Source organism: Malaclemys terrapin, chromosome 13 (genome assembly GCF_027887155.1).
Source record: "Malaclemys terrapin pileata isolate rMalTer1 chromosome 13, rMalTer1.hap1, whole genome shotgun sequence".
Taxonomy (NCBI): domain Eukaryota; kingdom Metazoa; phylum Chordata; order Testudines; family Emydidae; genus Malaclemys; species Malaclemys terrapin.
This window is the reverse complement of record NC_071517.1, coordinates 6,210,209-6,228,210: the sequence shown is the minus strand read 5'-3', so window position 1 is coordinate 6,228,210 and position 18,002 is coordinate 6,210,209. Positions and strand designations below refer to the sequence as shown.

The following is an 18,002-nucleotide window of genomic DNA, read 5'->3' as shown; positions in this document are numbered from 1 at the left end:
ATATTTTTTGGAGCCCTGACCATTCTCAGTTGTCTGACTCCCATCTGTTCACAGGTATTTGGTGCACACAACATCTAATAGAATAAATGCTTGTAAAATCTGCGTCTTGTGCCTCTTCTCCCTTCCCCTAATCTAGCTACTACTGACCTCGCTTTACCCCATTCAAGATAGCAAACTGTTGACCTGGTCTCCATTATTGGAGCTCATAAGCTTCTCTAAATTGTCCACTGTCGTCTCATACGTGACCCGAATAGAAACTTTGACTAGATGTGCATGTCTTGCTGGGCACGTGAAAAGAAATAAGAAAGGTGGGTGTGATTCTTAACTCACTCCTGCTTTACACATCAGCAGGAGTAACACCATTGACGGCTGGAGACTCACTACGGGTGAGAGGAAAATCTGGTCTGATGTGTTCAGCATCTGGGATCGGTGGAGGTGGCTTCTGGGTAATCAGCCAGGGGTGTTCCTGTCTATTTTCCCTGGTGAAATCCGCAGCTGATTGGAAGCCTTAGAGCACATTTTAAGAGCAAGGGATCAGCCCTAATTCCTCCTGATACATTTGCACTAAAATCACCAGTAGAGGGAGATCTGACTTTGGGAACATCAAGACCTGCATTGAAATAACTACACTACATTGCAAGCTAAATCTCTCAAGTCCATTTATTTTAACCCATTCTCTGCTCTACTAGAATCAATGTAAAGGAGAGTGGGGAACCCCCCACGAGTATGCAGAGCTCTTTTGAGCACTGATTGAAAACAGAGAACTAGTTAACTGCTTTATACAGAGTTGCTTTGGTAGAAAAGTGGAAACACTTGATGGAATTAAGACTCAAGCCAGGCACCTATTCTTTGGTTTCTTATCTTTATTACATTAAAATATTGGAGGAATCTTTAATAAAAGACAAAACAAAACAAATCAAACTTCCTCAAACAGAAAAACTGGGGATCGGTCTTGCTAACCCAGAGTAGGGAAGCAAAGATTTACCACTAGCTAATTGCCAGAGAATCATTGAGAGGATGTTAGCTTTGCCAAAACACTACTCCGATTACTCCAAAGGATAATTGCAGTCTGCTGAGGACCTGTTATAGTATGTTGACATATAGCCAATTTAAAAATAATTCTGGAGTTAGGTAAATTTAAAGTACAAGTCCCTTGGGGAGGGTAGGCGGGATGGGGACAGACTTGATAAGCTAGAGTTGAGGTTAATCTTCTTTTTGCACCCATTATCACTACTGAAAACTCACTGGCTTAAAATGGCAAACTTCAGCTAGCAACAAAACTATAATGTTGAGGCAGCTTGCTGAAAGCTGGTTAAGAACTCTAGTTGAAATCCATGTGTCTTGTTTGTAAAGGGTTAATGCATCAAATGCAATCTGAGTCAAAGTCTCAGCTGACAGGTGTCAAACGTTCTATCACCACACCACAGAATACAGTGGTGGTGATAATTTGGCACAAATCATTGGAAAATAACTGTCAAGTTCTCAACTGCTTTCATTAGGCTACTAAAAAAGCTCGGCTCTCTCATTCTGAACACTCAAAAAATGGAACCAGTTGGTAAAGGTTCAATTAGCAAACTATTTTTAAGCCTCCCCCGAGGGAGGCAAGGGGAAGAGGACCGCTTATCTCAGGCCTTTTGAGGAGCTGGCATGTTTTGTTTTGGTCTCCAGTTCCTACAATACTGCTTGATTGAACCCTGCAGAGGTGCTAGAGAGAATCTGTTGCTAGCTTCCACTGTGTTCTGATGGACTGCCTTACAACTGCTTAAATAAATGTTGGTTTTTAACACTGTTATTATGTGCCTACGTTAACCTGAGAGAGAGCCCCTTGCTTAGCAGCCCAGTTCTCGGCTGAGTGGATTTAACAGTGCTGCATCTTCGTCAAGCTCTTTATCTTTTGCAGAACTGCACTGCAGCGGCCTAAATAACATGAATGCTAAATGGCCTGTCCTTTACAACCCAGAGCATGATTTCTCTTCCTCCCCACCCCCATAACGCCAGCTGAAAAACTCAAATCTTTGGCTCTGTGAAGTGGGCCTTGTGACACGCAACTCACCTGGAGCTGCTTGTCATTTTCCCCAAGGCTGATGGAGGTGTTTCTGATTGCATGAATAGTAGACAGGTGGTGCCGAGCTGGCCCCATGTGCCTTCTTGACTTTAAAGTGACAGATGCTGCCCTAGCATTCTAGAGGAAATGACGCGATGAAGGCCACTTTGACTCAAAGGCATGAACTCTCTCACAGAACCTGGCCCTACTAAGCACGTTTTCCTTTCAGCATTGCTTTATTCCAGCTTCATTCTTGGATCCAGTTTTGGGGCATCTCAAGGACAGGACGCAGCTCCTGGGCAGGTACAGCGAGCCAATGCCCAGACTCTTACCAGCGGCATGCCCTGCAGCTACAGGGCAGATGCGTCTGGGCTGCTCCACTGAAGGACAGCAGCTCATGGAATGAGTGTAGTGGTCAGCCCCTGGCCTGCAAATGTACATGGCAAAAGTTTACCCCATGCACTGAAGCTTTAGTGGGGCAATCACCATAAAAGCCCAGTAAGAATCTGAGCCCTTCCAAAGAGCCTCTCCTCTCAATCCAACAGGCTGGTGTAGGTGAAAATTATCAGCAATTAAAGTTCACCTGCTGGCTCCCAGGGGCTCTTCCCTGCCCCCAAAAGAATTTAAGGCTCTAGCTGGTTGGTGTCACTCTGTCAAAAAAGGGCACTTCCACCTGCTTGGTGTCATTGGCCACAACCTTGTCTTCTCCATGTGCATCTATGCATGTCCCCACGGTCTTCAGGATGAGCCACAACCGTCTGTCCAAAGCTAAGAGGTGAGGTTCAGTGAGGACAGGTGCAAGGTGATCCAGCAGGAGGGATTCCCTCATGACATCACTGAGCCGGTACTCCGGCAGGGCCAGGAGCTGCAGGTGTAATAACGTTGTCCTCTTTATTCTGGGAAAACAAGGACTCAGGTCAGACTCTTACACCAACTCGTTGTATCCTCCCAGCAGTAAGCTGTTGTGTCAGCCCAGCAATTTGCTAGTGGACGATGGCTAGAATGGGTTTCATAAATTTTTTTTTGTCAAAGTATTTTTGACAAAGTGGTGTTTTAGATGGAAATGGACAGAGTTGCAGAACACTCAGGGCATGTCTACACTTACCTCCAGTGGGGGTCGATTTATCACATCTAGTGAAGACACGATAAATCAAGCGGTCTCCTGTTGATTCTGGGAAGCATAGGTGGAGTCGACGGGGGAGTGTCAGCATTCGACCTACCGCAGTGAAGACCCTGCGGTAAGTAGATCTAAGTACGTCAACTTCAGCTACATTATTCACCTAGCTGAAGTTGTGTAACTTAGACTGATTCTCCCCCTCCCAAGGGTAGACCAGGCCTCAGTTCCTTTAAAATATTGCAGTATGTAATGTAACAGAAGTGTAGCAATGATACGTGTTTGCGTGGCTATATGAGATTTGAGCCAAGAACCTCTAGGCACTTTACCAACCAGGAGAAGCCCTGCAAGGTAGCCAAGTACCACTCTGTCTTCTCTCTGCTTAGCTTTAGATTTTTTGAGCTAGGACAAGGAACCTCTTTTGCTATATAGCTATAAAAACACTGAGGGCAATTTGTAAGTGATAGTAACAGCAACATCTTGGACTAGAGCATAGCTTGACCTATGTGTATAAATACCTTTACCTAACTCGAGCAGGCTCTTTAGTCTAATAGACAAAGGCACATCACAAAGCTGAAGTTCGAAAAAACTCAAAGGGGAACTAAGATGTTAATGTTTAATGGTGAAGGGGACTGGACTTTGGTGCAGCTGGTTAAGGGAGCTGGTAGCTTCTCCATTAGTCATTAATTCCAGAAGGATGTCTTTAAACTTAGGCCAGAGTCTCAGCTGGGTTAAATTGGCCCTGAAATCAGTCTATTTTACTTTATCTTGAGGATCTGGCTTATGCTCTAGTGGAACCACAAGTTCTTCGGCTTCATGCGGGAATGAGTGGGTGAAATTCTCTGGCCTATGTTCTACAGGAAATCTGACTAGATCAGTGGTTCCCAAACTTTAACAGCCTGTGAACCCCTTTCACTAAAATGTCAAGTCTCGCAAGCCCCCTCCTAAAAATGAATGTTTCCAGAAATAGTCTCCTTTACCGGGGTATAAATGATAAAAACAGTGATCTTGGCTGCTTGCCCCGTGCTGTCCGGGGTCCCTAGGGACAGCTCTGTCCGCCATGAGGGATTTTTTTTCCCAAAACCCCCCTGTAACATTTCACGAACCCCAGTTTGGGAACCACTGGACTAGATGATCAGAAGGAAGCATTCTGGCCCTAAGAGGTATGACTGTCACTTTTGTGCTTTCCTAGAGAGCCATTTTATCCTCTTTAATAAAATAGAAGACACAATGGGTATGTATCCTGGCAGGTGCTTGAGTTGCTTTCTTACTCTCTGATGCAATTAGTTGGCTCCTGGAAGGTAGATCTTGTACCCACTACATTTTACAAAGGAACCAAATTAAAAATGCCCCGTGGCTGATGGAGTTGTGAAGATATTGCAGGTCTGGGCAAGCGGTGAGGTGTAGTTAATTTCAACCACCCAGAATAGAAATCCATGGGAAGGATTTACTGAAATTGTCAGACTGTAAATTAAAAGTCTCGCTAGGTGCAATAGCTGCTTTTAACATTTGACCTGGCTAATACAAGTGTAAAGAAATAGGTTAAATGTTTCCTAAAGAAAAATCACAGGGAACAGCAGCGCTCACCATGGCTCTTTAATTTAATTTTCAGCTATTGATTTACGTGAATTGATAAGGGAGTAGCTGAGAGAGGATTCAAAGAGTAAAATGTATGAGGATTTTTTAATAACTTGGAGAGGGGGAAACCAGACTGATTAACTATATCAACATTCTCCCAGGTCTTTAAAAGGCAGAGATTGTCCGAGTGTTACAGGCAGGCTTCTAAAGAATGGGGTCTGAAATTCACCTTATGCCTTTATTTGTTGATCATTTTGATGGAGATCGAGGTTTATTTTGAAGTGTGTTAGTGTTTTTTGTTGATTTAAAATTTTCACAGTTGGGCAAAATAGTGGGTGTTAAGCCTCTGTTCCCTGATTTGTATTGATTTTACCATTGAATGAAATTATGGTGGGGGCAGGTCAGACAATAATTATTGCAGTGGGTGAGGTTCAAAAAGCGAACGCTTTATAAATATTAAAACACAAATTGACACTGTCACCCGTCACAATAGACAAAGTAAACAGCCTTAACTCAAACCCTGATAATTTCTCAAGCAGCATTTTTCAGACGGTGCCTATCTGTACATTTTGATTAGTAGCGGTGGAAATATTTTTTCATTGATTTCACCATGCACATGCATGCAGAAACCAATGTGTGTGGGCACTGACTGATAAAAATCCAATTTTTCCAAGCCTATGTACAGATCAGCTACCCAACCTCTAGGGAAGAAAGTGTAACCCAGGCCTCCTTGGGTGTGGCACTCTGTCCCCCTCTAATGGCACCTAGACCAGGTAGTGATTGATGAGCCTGCAACAGCCTTGGCTAAGAGAGAGGTGTCTTTGAGCGCCTGCAGTAAGCGCCAGAGGTCCCAGGTTTGATCCTGGCCACCAACATCTGTTGGCGTTACAAAAGCATAGCTGCACTAAGGCTGTTTCAAAGAGGTGGGAGGGACACGTGGCCCCACCCGCTGCCCCAGGCACCGCCCCTGCAGCTCCCACTGGCTGCAGTTCCCCGTTCCCGGCCAATGGGAGTTGCAGGCAGGAGCAGCGCAGAGATCCCCTCCCCTCCCCTTTCTTCTCCCCCCTGCCAGGGGCTGCGCCACCCTCGGGGTGTGCTGGCCACTTCCAGGACTCAGCACGCAGGGCCGGGGCAGGCAGGGAGCCTGCCTTAGCCCCGCTGTGCTACTGGACTTTTAGCAGCCAGAGATCGCCATCGATGGTCAGAGGTTCCAGGATCGACCAGTCGATCTTGATCCACCGGTTAGTGACCACTCCGCTATAGTATCTTGCAGCATTGTAGAGCATGGTACAGTGCGGGGTAACACTATAGAATCCTATAGTTGTGTAGGGCATAATGGTATAATAATGTCTCCGCTCTCTTCCCAGACTCCCCTGGGGTAATGCAGGTGACTACCCTAGCATGACTGGCTAGCACGTACAAGTAACCAAGCTTGCCATCTCACTTACATGCAGCACTGGGAGAGCGGCGCCAGGATGGAGGTTTCATCATGGGAATGTCTTCCAAAGCTAGGGGACAAACGAAGGCAAGGGTGAACCGCTGCTACCACCAACGCCCCAGGCACAGAGCTGTGATTAGAGGGTCCGATCCTATCTGAGAAGTGTTCAGAGGAGGCACTCAACACCGGGGCTGGATCAGACCCTTGCTCCTTGGTTCATATAACAGAATGAAACAAAACTGGCCATGGGGCATGCTGGAAAGGCTGAGATGCCAGAACCTGCAGGAGCAGGGATGTTACAGGTTAGAGTGCGCTGTGCAGGGGCAGGCCGAATCCCCATTGTGCATGCCTGGGCAGTACACCCTTCATTTTGCCGGGCAACAAATTCTTCTCCCAAAGTAAATGTAGATACACATTCCAGGATGTCAGGGCAGCGATCAAGTCACTCATAGGCAGTGCTACCTGAGGCCTGGCCCCTCCCATGGCCCCAGCATCATCTGCCCTTTTGAACCACTGGACCATCTGCCTACCCCCCCCAGCTTCATTGGGCCCCACTTACGTCCCCCCAGCACAATCTGACCCCCAGCACTGTCTGCCTACTCTCAGGCCCCCTGGCACTCAGCCCCCCTTTGTGTCTCCATCTCACATTCCAGTGCCCCAAAGTCATTGCTGGGGCGTGTGCCTTACCCTCTGGCATTGTCCAGATGAATGAGGAAGCCTTCATCCCTGAACTTAGTGAACATTTCATAGTGATGACGGTCCATGTTCCCTTTGGAGAGAGAGCGAAAGAGAACCTGTTGCTCTTGCCATGCACTGAGCAGTGACTGAGTACCCCTTTGAACTGGCCAGGGGGAAAACTCTCCCGCTATGTCATTCTTCAGGCCCGCACTGAGCAAGAGTTACCTGGCTAGGGCTGGGGTATTTGTGCAACACCAGTTGTGAGTCAAGAGGCCTGGAGTTACCTGACAGTAGTAATAGTCTGCTCTCCCCTAGTACCCCCGATCCCAGGATCTCATCTCAAAGTGCTTTACCAGCAGTAATGAAATTGCCTCCCTGCTGGCTAGTGAGGTGTTTATATGACCCTCATCACCACAGTGTCTCAGAATCGATGAGATTAACTCCATTTTACAGATGGGAAAACTGAGGCACAGAGTGAGGTGAAATGAGTCACCTAAGGGGATGAACCCCAGAACTGCTAACTCCAGGATTTGTGTTTTCGCTAGGTCAGGCTCCCTTTCCTGGATCTTCCTCCTGTTAGGTGAGTGGAAGATGGACATCTGTCTATGCCAAGGGCGCTCAGGTATTATAGTGAGGAGGGCATAGAAATTCCTGGATGAAAGGATAGTGGCACCTCTTATAAACTTCTACGTCAGTTGACCTCAACCTGGCAGCCAGGATCTGATTAGTGAGACAAGACCACAAGGGGGAAGACTGCAGAGGGATGGTGGATCCTGTACTGCAAACACGAAAGCTTACCCTCCTTTGCTTGGCCCCCATCCCCGAGCTCCTGTCGCTGCCCTAGCACCGCTCACACGGGTCAGGCTGCAGCGACCTTCTCGTGCTTCTGTGCTCTCTGGCCCCACTGCGAATCAACTGCCACCCGCTGAGCAGGGGAGGGGACGCCACCAAACAGGAGAGCGACAAAATTAAGCAAGAGAAATACCCAGGGGACAATGATGGGTAGGAAAGAGAGCCAGGGAGGGGAGCTGATAAAGCAGAGATGAGCTGAGGAGACATGTACCCACCGAGGCTATTGCAAAGGCAGCTCCACTAAAGAAAGATAATGAAAACCACTGCCTTAGCCCTTGCGCCCCGGCACCTCTGGGCGCGGCAGTTCGTAGCCCCGGCACCTCTGGCGCGGCAGTTCGTAGCCCCGGCACCTCTGGGCGCGGCAGTTCGTAGCCCCGGCACCTCTGGGCTTGCTGTGTCAGTTATGAATGTAAAAAATCTGCTTGAGCCCCGGTACCTTGTTCATTACAAATTAAGCACTGCCTGTGTCCATAGGGTCACCGAGGGGCTGTGTGTTGGCTGGGCATTGTGTGCTTGCGGTATGAGAAGGGAGCCTTGAAGACAGCGAGTCTCTCAAATCTTCTCTATGGAGCAAGAGTAAGATTTGGAAAACTGGCTTCTGAGGCACTGAGTGTCCTTGAGAATTACTGGGGGGGTGAGGAGGGGGAAGGGAAGAAAGACATGAGATGAAGGGAGGAGGTGAAGGAGATGAAGGGAGGGAGCAGGAGCTCATTATTATTCTGTCCATCATACCTATCAGGAAGTCAAATATGGCCATGTCGATGATATTGAGCAGCCGGTTGCCGCTGTTGTAGGGGTAAATCTCCCTCACCGTGTTGCAGTAAAGTGGATTCACTTCCCACCTACAGGAAACAGAGGGGAAGCGTGAACGCAAGGCGGCTTCTCAAACACATCCTCCGGGAGCCACTCGAAGGCAGGGATGTGATCGCGGTTGCCCCGGCCAGCTCTGCCTTGCCACGACTCTGTGTGCCCGGAGAATGGGCAGCGTTGAGATGCCAAGGGCTGGATTCAAGGCTGGCATGGGCAGCAGCGGCTCTGCTGACGAGTGCCAGCTGCTTCCACTGGGGCTGAGTTTGGCCCACACTGCTTCTCAGTGCCCGGCACATTTAGCTGGCTACCCTGCTTGGCAGATTTGCTTGTCTCTTGGCCACAGCAGCGATATCCCCCAATCCGCACTCCCCTTCGGCTGAGTTCAAACCATCCTAATAGCAAGCAGCCAGAGAGGGGAGGGAAGAGATTCTGCACCAGGCCCAGGCATCAGGAGGTGGTAGGCTACATGCAGGCAGCCTCTGGGTCTTGGCCTCTGCTCCTCTCCCCCCGGGCACGATCACTCGCCCCCTTCTTGCTACTCCTCTGCCTCCGTCCACCGCACCGAGCTGCAGCATTTACCCACTTACTCCTCTTTTCCAGCAAACGAGTAGGACCGGATCCAGGGGTTTGGGATGGAGAGTCTCGGGGCCAGATTGAGGGACGGCAGGAAAGCGGAGAGGGATCCCTCCAGCAGGTGAGGGTTCCCACACACGGCGTACTCCGTCTTGCACATGTACGGGCACTTCGCAAAGAAACACACATTGCTGGCTATGGGAAGAACGGAGAACCAGCTAATTAATATAATGAATTGGCTACTGTATACGTGCACCACTGCCCTCTGCTGGGTGGGGTTGGAATGGCTCTGCTTTGGGTCATAGGCCCTACACTGCCACCACCCAATGGAGATTCACCTTTAACTCAGGTGCTGGAAGTGGTGTTTATGCATCAGGAAGATCTCAGTATTGCCAGGCAGTTCTGAGTGGCCATGATATTTAGCATTGTAACAGGAAGTCCTAGTGAGGGGCTACTGGTGCCTGAACCCCGCCCCCCTGTGCTGCCCCTTCTCCCCGAGCCCCTGCCCCTGCACTGCCTCTTCCAAGATTCCACCCCCTGCTCGCCCCTCTCCGCCCCCTCACCCTTACGGACAGTAAAAAGTGATGGAGCCATGACCTTCTGGTCCCCCCTGTTCTGGCACCCCCGGAGGGGGAATAAATCCTGTAGGTAAGTTGCAAATGATGGAAGCAAAACACTCTCTGGACCAGATTCTCAGCTGGTGTAAGTTGAAGTCAATGGAGCTTTTAACAATTTACATTAGCTGAAGATTTACCTCTCTACCTGTTGAAGAGACTGCAAGTCATAATGTCAGAGAGAGAGAGACGCACACACACACCACTGCCCTCTACAGGATGGAATCTGAGTGTGAGCGGTGGGTATAGGCCACCTGTTATTCCCCACTACATTTCTAACTAGCTACATAATAATGTTACATACACCAAACCACACTAACAGAACATTATTAAGGTTGCCAAGTCAAGTACTCAGAAGTTAGGAGATGCCAGATTTAGAGTTGCCTGTGCTTAATTCAGCCCCCTTGTGCATGTGCATTACAATACAGTCTTTAATTACGTGGATAGAATCCAGTTCTCCAGCCCAGCATTCCACTGCCTTAACCATGGGATCATCCTTTCTCTTCCTGTCTCATTCCCCACACACCTTCCATCTTCTGCCACAAATGAGACAGGGGCGCTAAACACAACAGCCTCATTCACTACACAGCCCTGATTCAGTGGAAGACGCTATTATCTTCAGTGGAAGAGGTATTATCATAAACATGTGTCATGCTGAGTTTGATCTCTCCAATGCAGCATCTAGCACACACTTCCTCTGGACCTTTCCTTCGTACACCTCTTTCCCCATCAGCTTGGTACTGAGGAATGTATTTGTAAAAGGAACTCGCTTCTGCACCTTCACTCACATACCGGGTGAAACGAAGAAGACGCTCTGTAGGATTTCATTCTTGGTGACCTCCAGGATGTCCTTGGTGACGTTGATCAACCTTCCAATCGTGGGCGGGACCCGTCGGAAATCCAGGATCCTGTCGCAAAAGCGAAAACGTGTCAATCAAAGGGTCCTGGAGCAGAGTCCAGGAGGTGGGGAAGGGAGATGATTTCTCAGCACATGGTAGGGCTGGGAAAGTGGTCCAGCAACTGAATCCAAACCCTGCTCCATAGAAAGGAGCTTGTTTCCATTCTGAAACCACGCTCCTTTTTAAAAGTCTGACAGCACTGCCCAATTCGCATCTTTCTTGTGTGATCTCTAGCAAATATGCAAGCCCATTTTACGCTCCAAACCAAAAGAGGTCTGAGCTGGGATTTGCCATTTTGACAGTTGGGCCTTGTAAGAGTTTGGAGACATTCTGGCTATTCCATCCAGGATCTGCTGTAATTCTAAGCATCTTTTCCTCAGCTAGTTGATCGTGTATCTATATGAGTCTGTTGTCTCTTTCAAGGGTGACTGCCAAGGGCCTGCACAATGTTGTGTTTGACACTGCAGAGATGGGCTGAACCTGTTACAGTACAGCACAGACAGTGGGAAGCTGGGAGGGGCTCGCACACACCAGGAGCCACTTAGCCTATTGTCTAAGCTGATTCATCTCACTGATCTCACTTCGGAGAATCAGCGGCCTGGGGCTGAGGGAATTTTTAATGACTCTGGGAATGGAAAACCATTGCTGATTCCTGAGTCAGTAACCACTGGACAGGATCAGAAATGCCATGATACAAACACTGAGCAATGCACTCAGCTTCCAAGAATCAAACATGAAACTGGATTTAGCTTGTCAATTAGCAATCACTTAAAAAAAAAAAAACCCAATATTTCCCTCCTATCTAGCCTCTTTCCTCTTCAGACTTCAAAGCACTTTACAAAATTGGGCAGGTGAACATAAGACCGGCCATACTGGGTTAGACCAAAGGTCCATCTCGCCCAGTATCCTGTTTTCCAACAGCGGACAGTGCCAGGTGCCCCAAAGGGAATGAACAGACAGGTATCATCAAGTGATCCAGCCCATGTTGCCCTTCCCAGTTTCTGGCAAACAGAGGCTAGGGACACCATCCCTGCCCATCTTGGCTAATAGCCATTGATGGGCCTATCCTCCATGAACTTATCTAGCTCTTCTTTGAACCCTATTATAGTCTTGGCCTTCACACCATCCTCGGGCAAGGAGTTTCACACAACACAGCGTCGACCTGTGGAAAAATACTTCCTTTTGTTTGTTTTAAACCTGCTGCCTATTAACTTCATTTGGTGACCCCTAGTTCTTGTGTTATGAGAAGGAGTAAATAACACTTCCTTATTTACTTTCTCCACACCAGTCATGATTTTATTGACCTCTATCATATCCCCCCTTAGTTGTCTCTTTTCCAAGCTGAAAAGTCCCAGTCTTATTAATCTCTCCTCATATGGCAGCCATTCCATACCCCTAATCATTTTTGTTGCCCTTTTCTGAACGTGTTGCCCTTTTCTGAACCCTGCCATAACGTGAAATCGCATATAACGCGATCACAATTTGGCCCCCGTTTAAGACATACAGTAATACAGTACCGTATGTACCAGTGGTCCCCAACGCCATGACGCCTGCCAGGCAGGGGAGAGAAGCTGCGGCCCCGTGCCTGCCGGGGATAGTGAGCACCGGTGCCCGCAGCGCTGGAGCTCTCTGTCCCCGGCAGGCGCGGGACCGCGGCTCCTCTTGAAGCCGGAGAGAAGCCGCGGCCCCGCGCCTGCTGGGGACAGAGAACAACAGGGCTGCGGGCACCGGTGCTCACTATCCCCGGCAGGCACGGGGCCGCAGCTTCTCTCCCCTGCCTGGCAGGCGTCATGGCGTTGGGGACCACTGGTACATACGGTACTGTATTACTGTATGTCTTAAACGGGGGCCAAATTGTGATCGCGTTATATGCGATTTCACGTTATGGCAGGGCCCCTTATTGCGGGGTTTGACTGTATATCTTTTTTGAGATGGGGAGATCACATCTGCACACAGTATTCAAGATGTAGGCGTATCATGGATTTATATAGAGGCAATATGATATTTTCTGTCTTATTATCTATCCCTTTCTTAACGATTCCCAACATTCTGTTAGCTTCTTTTGACTGCCGCTGCACATTGAGTAGATGTTTTCAGAGAACTATCCACAAGGACTCTAAGATCTCTTTCTTGAGTGGTAACAGCAAATTTAGACCCCATCATTTTATATGTATAGTGGGGATTATGCTTTCCAATGTGCATTACTTTGCATTTATAAACACTGAATTTCATCTGCCATTTTGTTGCCTGGGCTCCTTAAGTAGCTCTTAGCAGTCTGCTTGGGACTTAACTATCTTGAGTGGTTTTGTATCATCTGAAAATTTTGCCACCTCACTGTTTACCCCCTTTTCCAGATCGTTTATGAATATGTTGAATAGGACTGGTCCCAGTACAGACCCTTGGGGGACACCACTATTTACATCTCTCCATTCTGAAAACTGACCATTTATTCCTACCCTTTGTTCCCTTTCTTTTAATCAGTTACCAATCCATGAGAGGACCTTCCCTCTTATCCCATGACAGCTTACTTTGCTTAAGAGCCTTTGGTGAGCGACCTTGTCAAAGGCTTTCTGAAAATCTAAGTACACTATATCCACTGGTCCCCCTTGTCCACATGCTTGTTGACCCCCTCAAAGAATTCTAGTAGATTGGTGAGGCATGATTTCCCTTTACATAAACCATTTTGACTTTTCCCCAACAAATTATGTTTAGCTATGCATCTGACAATTTTGCTCTTGACTATAGTTTCAACTAGTTTGCCCAGTACTGCAGACAGGCATACCAGCCTGTAATTGCCGGGATCATCTCTGGAGCCCTTTTTAAAAATTGGTGTCACACTGGTGTCATCAGCTTTGTTTTATAGATGGTTAAACTGAGTCCCAGAGAGGTTAGATGGCATTGAGGCACAGGGAGTCTAGGTGCGTCGCTCCAGGTCACAGAGCAGTGGCAGAGCTAGAAATGCAAAGAACTCATTTCTCCTGACTCCCTAGCCCGGCGTTTGAATGATCCAGCTACAGGCCTAACAGCCAGCCTTATTCATCATTTAAGCTGGCTTTGTGAAAGGAAGAAGATGGAGTGAAAAATGTAGCAAAATTTGGCACTTCTCCCTTGTTCTTAGTGGGACCTCTCCCTCCTAAGGGAGAGGAAAACTGGCTCCTTTTCCAACGGGATTTCATTTTATGTTGTTACCTGGCGCTGGTGCAGAGCACCAGGTTATCCCCCATCAGGGTCACAGCCTGTTTCACTGTGGGCTTGCTGCAAACCGAAGTTGCACCGGTTTAATTCAAATCAATTTGAAACCCGATGTAGGTAAACTGGAGCAGCGGATGCTTTTACATACGTTTAAAACTGGTGATATCGATTTAGCCAGCACCTGTAAATGTCCTGATGGGCCCTAAACCGCTATAAGCCAAGTTTAAACCCACCTAAGAGTGTCCAGACACAAAGAGGCAACGGTTTAACTAAATTGGTACAACTTTGTGAATGTCAACCAGGCTTTACATGCCAAACGGCCCCCAGCCCTAACCGGGACAGACCACTTGGAGGGCTAAGAAGAGTGAGTCACCTCTAGGGTTAGTTAGTCTGCGCTATCTCTGCTAAGACTGCCAACTCATGGCTGCTTTTGGAATGAGGACATGTGGCTACTTGGAACTGGACTGAAACCACTGGCTCATTTTATACCAGGCTTCCAATAGACATGGGATTGAAACTGCCAAATTTGGATAGGTAACTCGGAGATGAAAGGCTCTGGCCTGTCACCCAGCCTCTATTTAATTGAACTTGACTTCCAGGAAAAGAAGGGGAGGGCTGAAAAGAAGTGTTCTGCCTTACTAGAGATCAGTGAGCACTTTGAATTCACTTTCAGAGGGACTGGAGAATTTACAGTATGAAAACAGGCCTAATGCAATTCTGCATTTCCCTCTGAAGTGGCAGCTCACGGAACAAACTCTCCTGCATTGTCAGGTGTTTGTTTCCTGTCTCAGCGAGCAAAAGTGACGCCGAATATTCTGTGTGATTAAAGGCTTGATCCCAAAAGGATCTCGGCCGCTGCAAATTCTTACTGACTTCCAGCAAGCACGTCTCAGGATCAGGGCCAAAGTGTTAATGACTAGGCACAAGGAGCCGCTGTAGCTTTTTCCCATAATGCAAAGCGGTCCCCTTTGATGGTCTTTGGAAATGGGCCTGACTCGAAAATGGAAACAAATCTGGATTTAGCAAATGGCCTTTTATCCCTTCAAACCGCAGTTAAAAACGTGGGATCCAAACACTCCCAGACGTGGAGGGGTTTGAAATCTGGATCTGGACCTAAATGCTGCAGCTCAAAAATCAAGGGCCATCGACCTCAACAGGAGTTTTGGACAAATAAAGACTCACTAAAATCTGGCTCCATCTGTGCAGCGAGAACGTACGATAACAGCTGGGATTCTAATTGTATCCCCTTTTGGCTGATGGTTTTCAGAATGGAGTCCAGCCACTCAGCTACTTTAAAGCAATATTACCCAGCCAGTGCTGCTTCCAGATCTTGCAAACCAGTGTCAGCCTCCGAGGGAAGGGTTTGCATTTCAAGAACCCTGGCTCTGTTGTAGCTGGAAGCTACTGCAAGGGAGGAAGGGGACAACGTCCGACCATTTGGAGTTTAGGGCGAGCAGAGGTTGTGATTAGCGATGGGAGAGAGAGTGGCCTGGCCAGAACAGTGAACTGGGAGTCGGGACTCCTGAGTTCTAGTCCTGCCTTTCTGTGCCTCATTTTCCCCATTCATAGCATGGAGGAAACATTTTCTTGCCTCACAGAGTCGATGCTCTGAGTTGGAATGAATTAGCGTTTGTAAAGTGCTTGGAAGTCTTTGGCTGGAAGGGGGTATAAAAAGGGAAAGACTTATTAAACCCCACGTGCTTATCGACCCTCTGTCTCATTTCCTCCTCTGACTTCCCTGCTGGGGTGGTTGCCTCAGAGAAACAAGACAGTTCACCAGTGCTACAGGCTAGCAAGCCACTGACCCATTCGCAGCAGGTAATTCATCATCCAGTCCGTCGTCATGCACGTGCCTAATCTAAAGCTTAGTGAAGTCAATAGGGGTCTTTCCTTTGACTCCATTGGGATTTGCATCCAGGCTATAGCCCCGCAGTGAAAGATGTATGAAATACTAGACTGACACTGTGCTTGACATTGGCCAAAAAGCTGCTCAAGTCATGCAATGCCCAACCCTGCTTCCTCATATCAACGCTCTTCGGCCCAGAATTTGACTTCAATGGGAGTTAGGTGCCTAAATACCCTTAAAACTCTGGCCCTTATTAACATCCATGAGAAGAAGGAGGAGGCCCATACTATGACTTGGATTCCCCCAGGCCACTGTGGGTTTTTAGACACTGAATTAATGGCTTTTCTCCCAAGGAAGCGAGAAGAGGAGTAACTCAGAAGCTCTGTGTTCTGGGCACAAGTACCTGTCGAGGTGAAAGGCAGCTATTTCCGCATTGTGCCTCTGAAAGTCAACGAAGTAGAAACAATCTTCTGGAGTCTCTTCCTCTCGTTCCTGTCTGAAAGAAATGAAGGGGTTACTAACCAGGCCAGGAGAACACGCCCGGGGAAGGATGGGAGCGACCTGGGAGCAAGGTGGGAAGTGAGCTTTACAGAAGAGCCCAATGCACCAGCAGAGACCTGCAACGCTTGTGCTAACGACATTCACCAAAGGACAAGAGCATCAGGCTACAGCCGTCATTTAAAAGACACCGGTGATGGGCCAGGAATGATTAAAAGCAACAACTGGACGGAGCAGTGCTCATATACTTATTGGAATGGCAGACACACGGAGAGAGGCAGGAGGTGGGCGGTGCTTCCGGGTGTTGTGCCTGCATTTAGACCTGGATTGGCACTCGCAGAGTCCTTGTTTACCCACAAGGCAGTATGCAGCCAGGGGCCAGGCTGCTCTGCCAACATGCCTCACTCCTCACCACCACCTCTAGCGTCTCGCTCTCCCTGTCTCTTTGATTCTTGGTCCTTCTGCTGAGACTGGCACCAAAAGACTTAGGGCACGGATTCTCAAACTGGGGGTCGGGACCCCTCAAGGGGTCACGAGGTTATTACATGGGGGGGTCGCGAGCTGTCAGCCTCCACCCCAAACCGCGCTTTGCCTCTAGCATTTATAATGGTTTTAAATACACCTCTACCCTGATATAACGCTGTCCTCCGGAGCCAAAAAATCTTACCGTGTTATAGGTGAAACTGCGTTATATCCAACTTGCTTTGATCCGCCGGAGTGCGCAGCCCCAGCCCCCCGGAGCACTGCTTTACCGCGTTCTATCTGAATACATGCTATAGCGGGTTGCGTTATATCAGGGTAGAGGTGTATATAAAAAGTGTTTTTAATGTATGGGGGGGGGGGTCGCAGTCAGAGGCTTGCTATGTGAAAGGGGTCACCAGTACAAAAGTTTGAGAACCACTGCCTTAGGGTATGTCTGCTCTGCAACTGGGAGGTGTGATTGCAGCATGTGTGGTGACAGTGGTCACTCAAGTATACACCCAGGGACCGGGGTGGGGAGGGCTAATCTGTGCAGCCACCCGTGCTGCTACAACTTCACTATTGTAGTTACTAGAGCTAGCTGAGAGCTAGGTAAATGACGTCTACCTGTGCTGCAGTCACATCTCCTGATAGCGTGTAGCCATGCCCTTGCTGTCAGCTTTGGACACCTGTCCTTTAGCAACAGGACTGAGACCAGCAGTTTATTTCCCTCAGGCCACCAAATAGCGAGCAGATAGTGATTCTGAGTTACCACCGTCTCAGTTTGTGAAACAGCACCAGCAGTTCCATATCCCCTGAGCTAATCAGTCCTCCAAGCTCATGTGTTTAACAGGAAAGCGTGCTGCAATCCAAAGCTTGCCGGCCTCATCTCCTCCCAGCAGGCGAGCCGAGACATACCTTCCTACCAGCCACAGCTGAGTGCCTTCAGAAACTACATATTTTACCTCTTGGAATTCATAGAGACAAGCCATGGGGGAAAGAGAGAGAGAGGAACCTCTATTATAAGCACATAGCTGAACTCCGAAAAGCTCGACCCGTCATTCCGAGCCAAGGCGGTGCGCAGAAAGCAATCTGAATGGAAATAAATGTAAAGGGCCAAAAGGGCTATAAATAAATGCAGAAGCAATTTAAAACTGCTATTCAACCACGATCTAGCTCCTGGAAATATACTTGGGACTTCAATAAAAAAAACAAATGAAGGAAAATAGGAATTCTATTGGGAAGCAGCAGAAATGTATCGGCCTCAACAATCTCCCGCACACACACAGACACGACAGACAGCACTGTCTTGCGTCGTCAGCAGTGTGGAGCGAATCCGGTTTTAAATATGCAATTCCAACAACAGGTGTAAGAACTTTGTGTGTTTTTCTGTGCCAGGCACACCTG

At 48.2% G+C, this 18,002-nt stretch overlaps 1 protein-coding gene across 1 annotated transcript in view; it reads right to left on the bottom strand.

Annotated features, from left to right (window-relative positions):
• Positions 1–843: 843 nt before the first annotated feature.
• The window catches only part of FAM20A (FAM20A golgi associated secretory pathway pseudokinase), a 40,648-nt gene continuing 23,489 nt past the window's right edge, over positions 844–18,002 (bottom strand). Inside the window, exons 5-11 of the mRNA XM_054047631.1 lie at positions 16,042–16,134; positions 10,494–10,609; positions 9,102–9,282; positions 8,437–8,546; positions 6,862–6,943; positions 6,185–6,244; positions 844–2,940 (exon numbers count right to left, since the gene is read on the bottom strand). Of these exons, the coding sequence (XP_053903606.1) occupies positions 2,676–2,940; positions 6,185–6,244; positions 6,862–6,943; positions 8,437–8,546; positions 9,102–9,282; positions 10,494–10,609; positions 16,042–16,134 (907 nt within the window). The 3' untranslated portion in view covers positions 844–2,675. The remainder of the gene's footprint in view (positions 2,941–6,184; positions 6,245–6,861; positions 6,944–8,436; positions 8,547–9,101; positions 9,283–10,493; positions 10,610–16,041; positions 16,135–18,002) is intronic.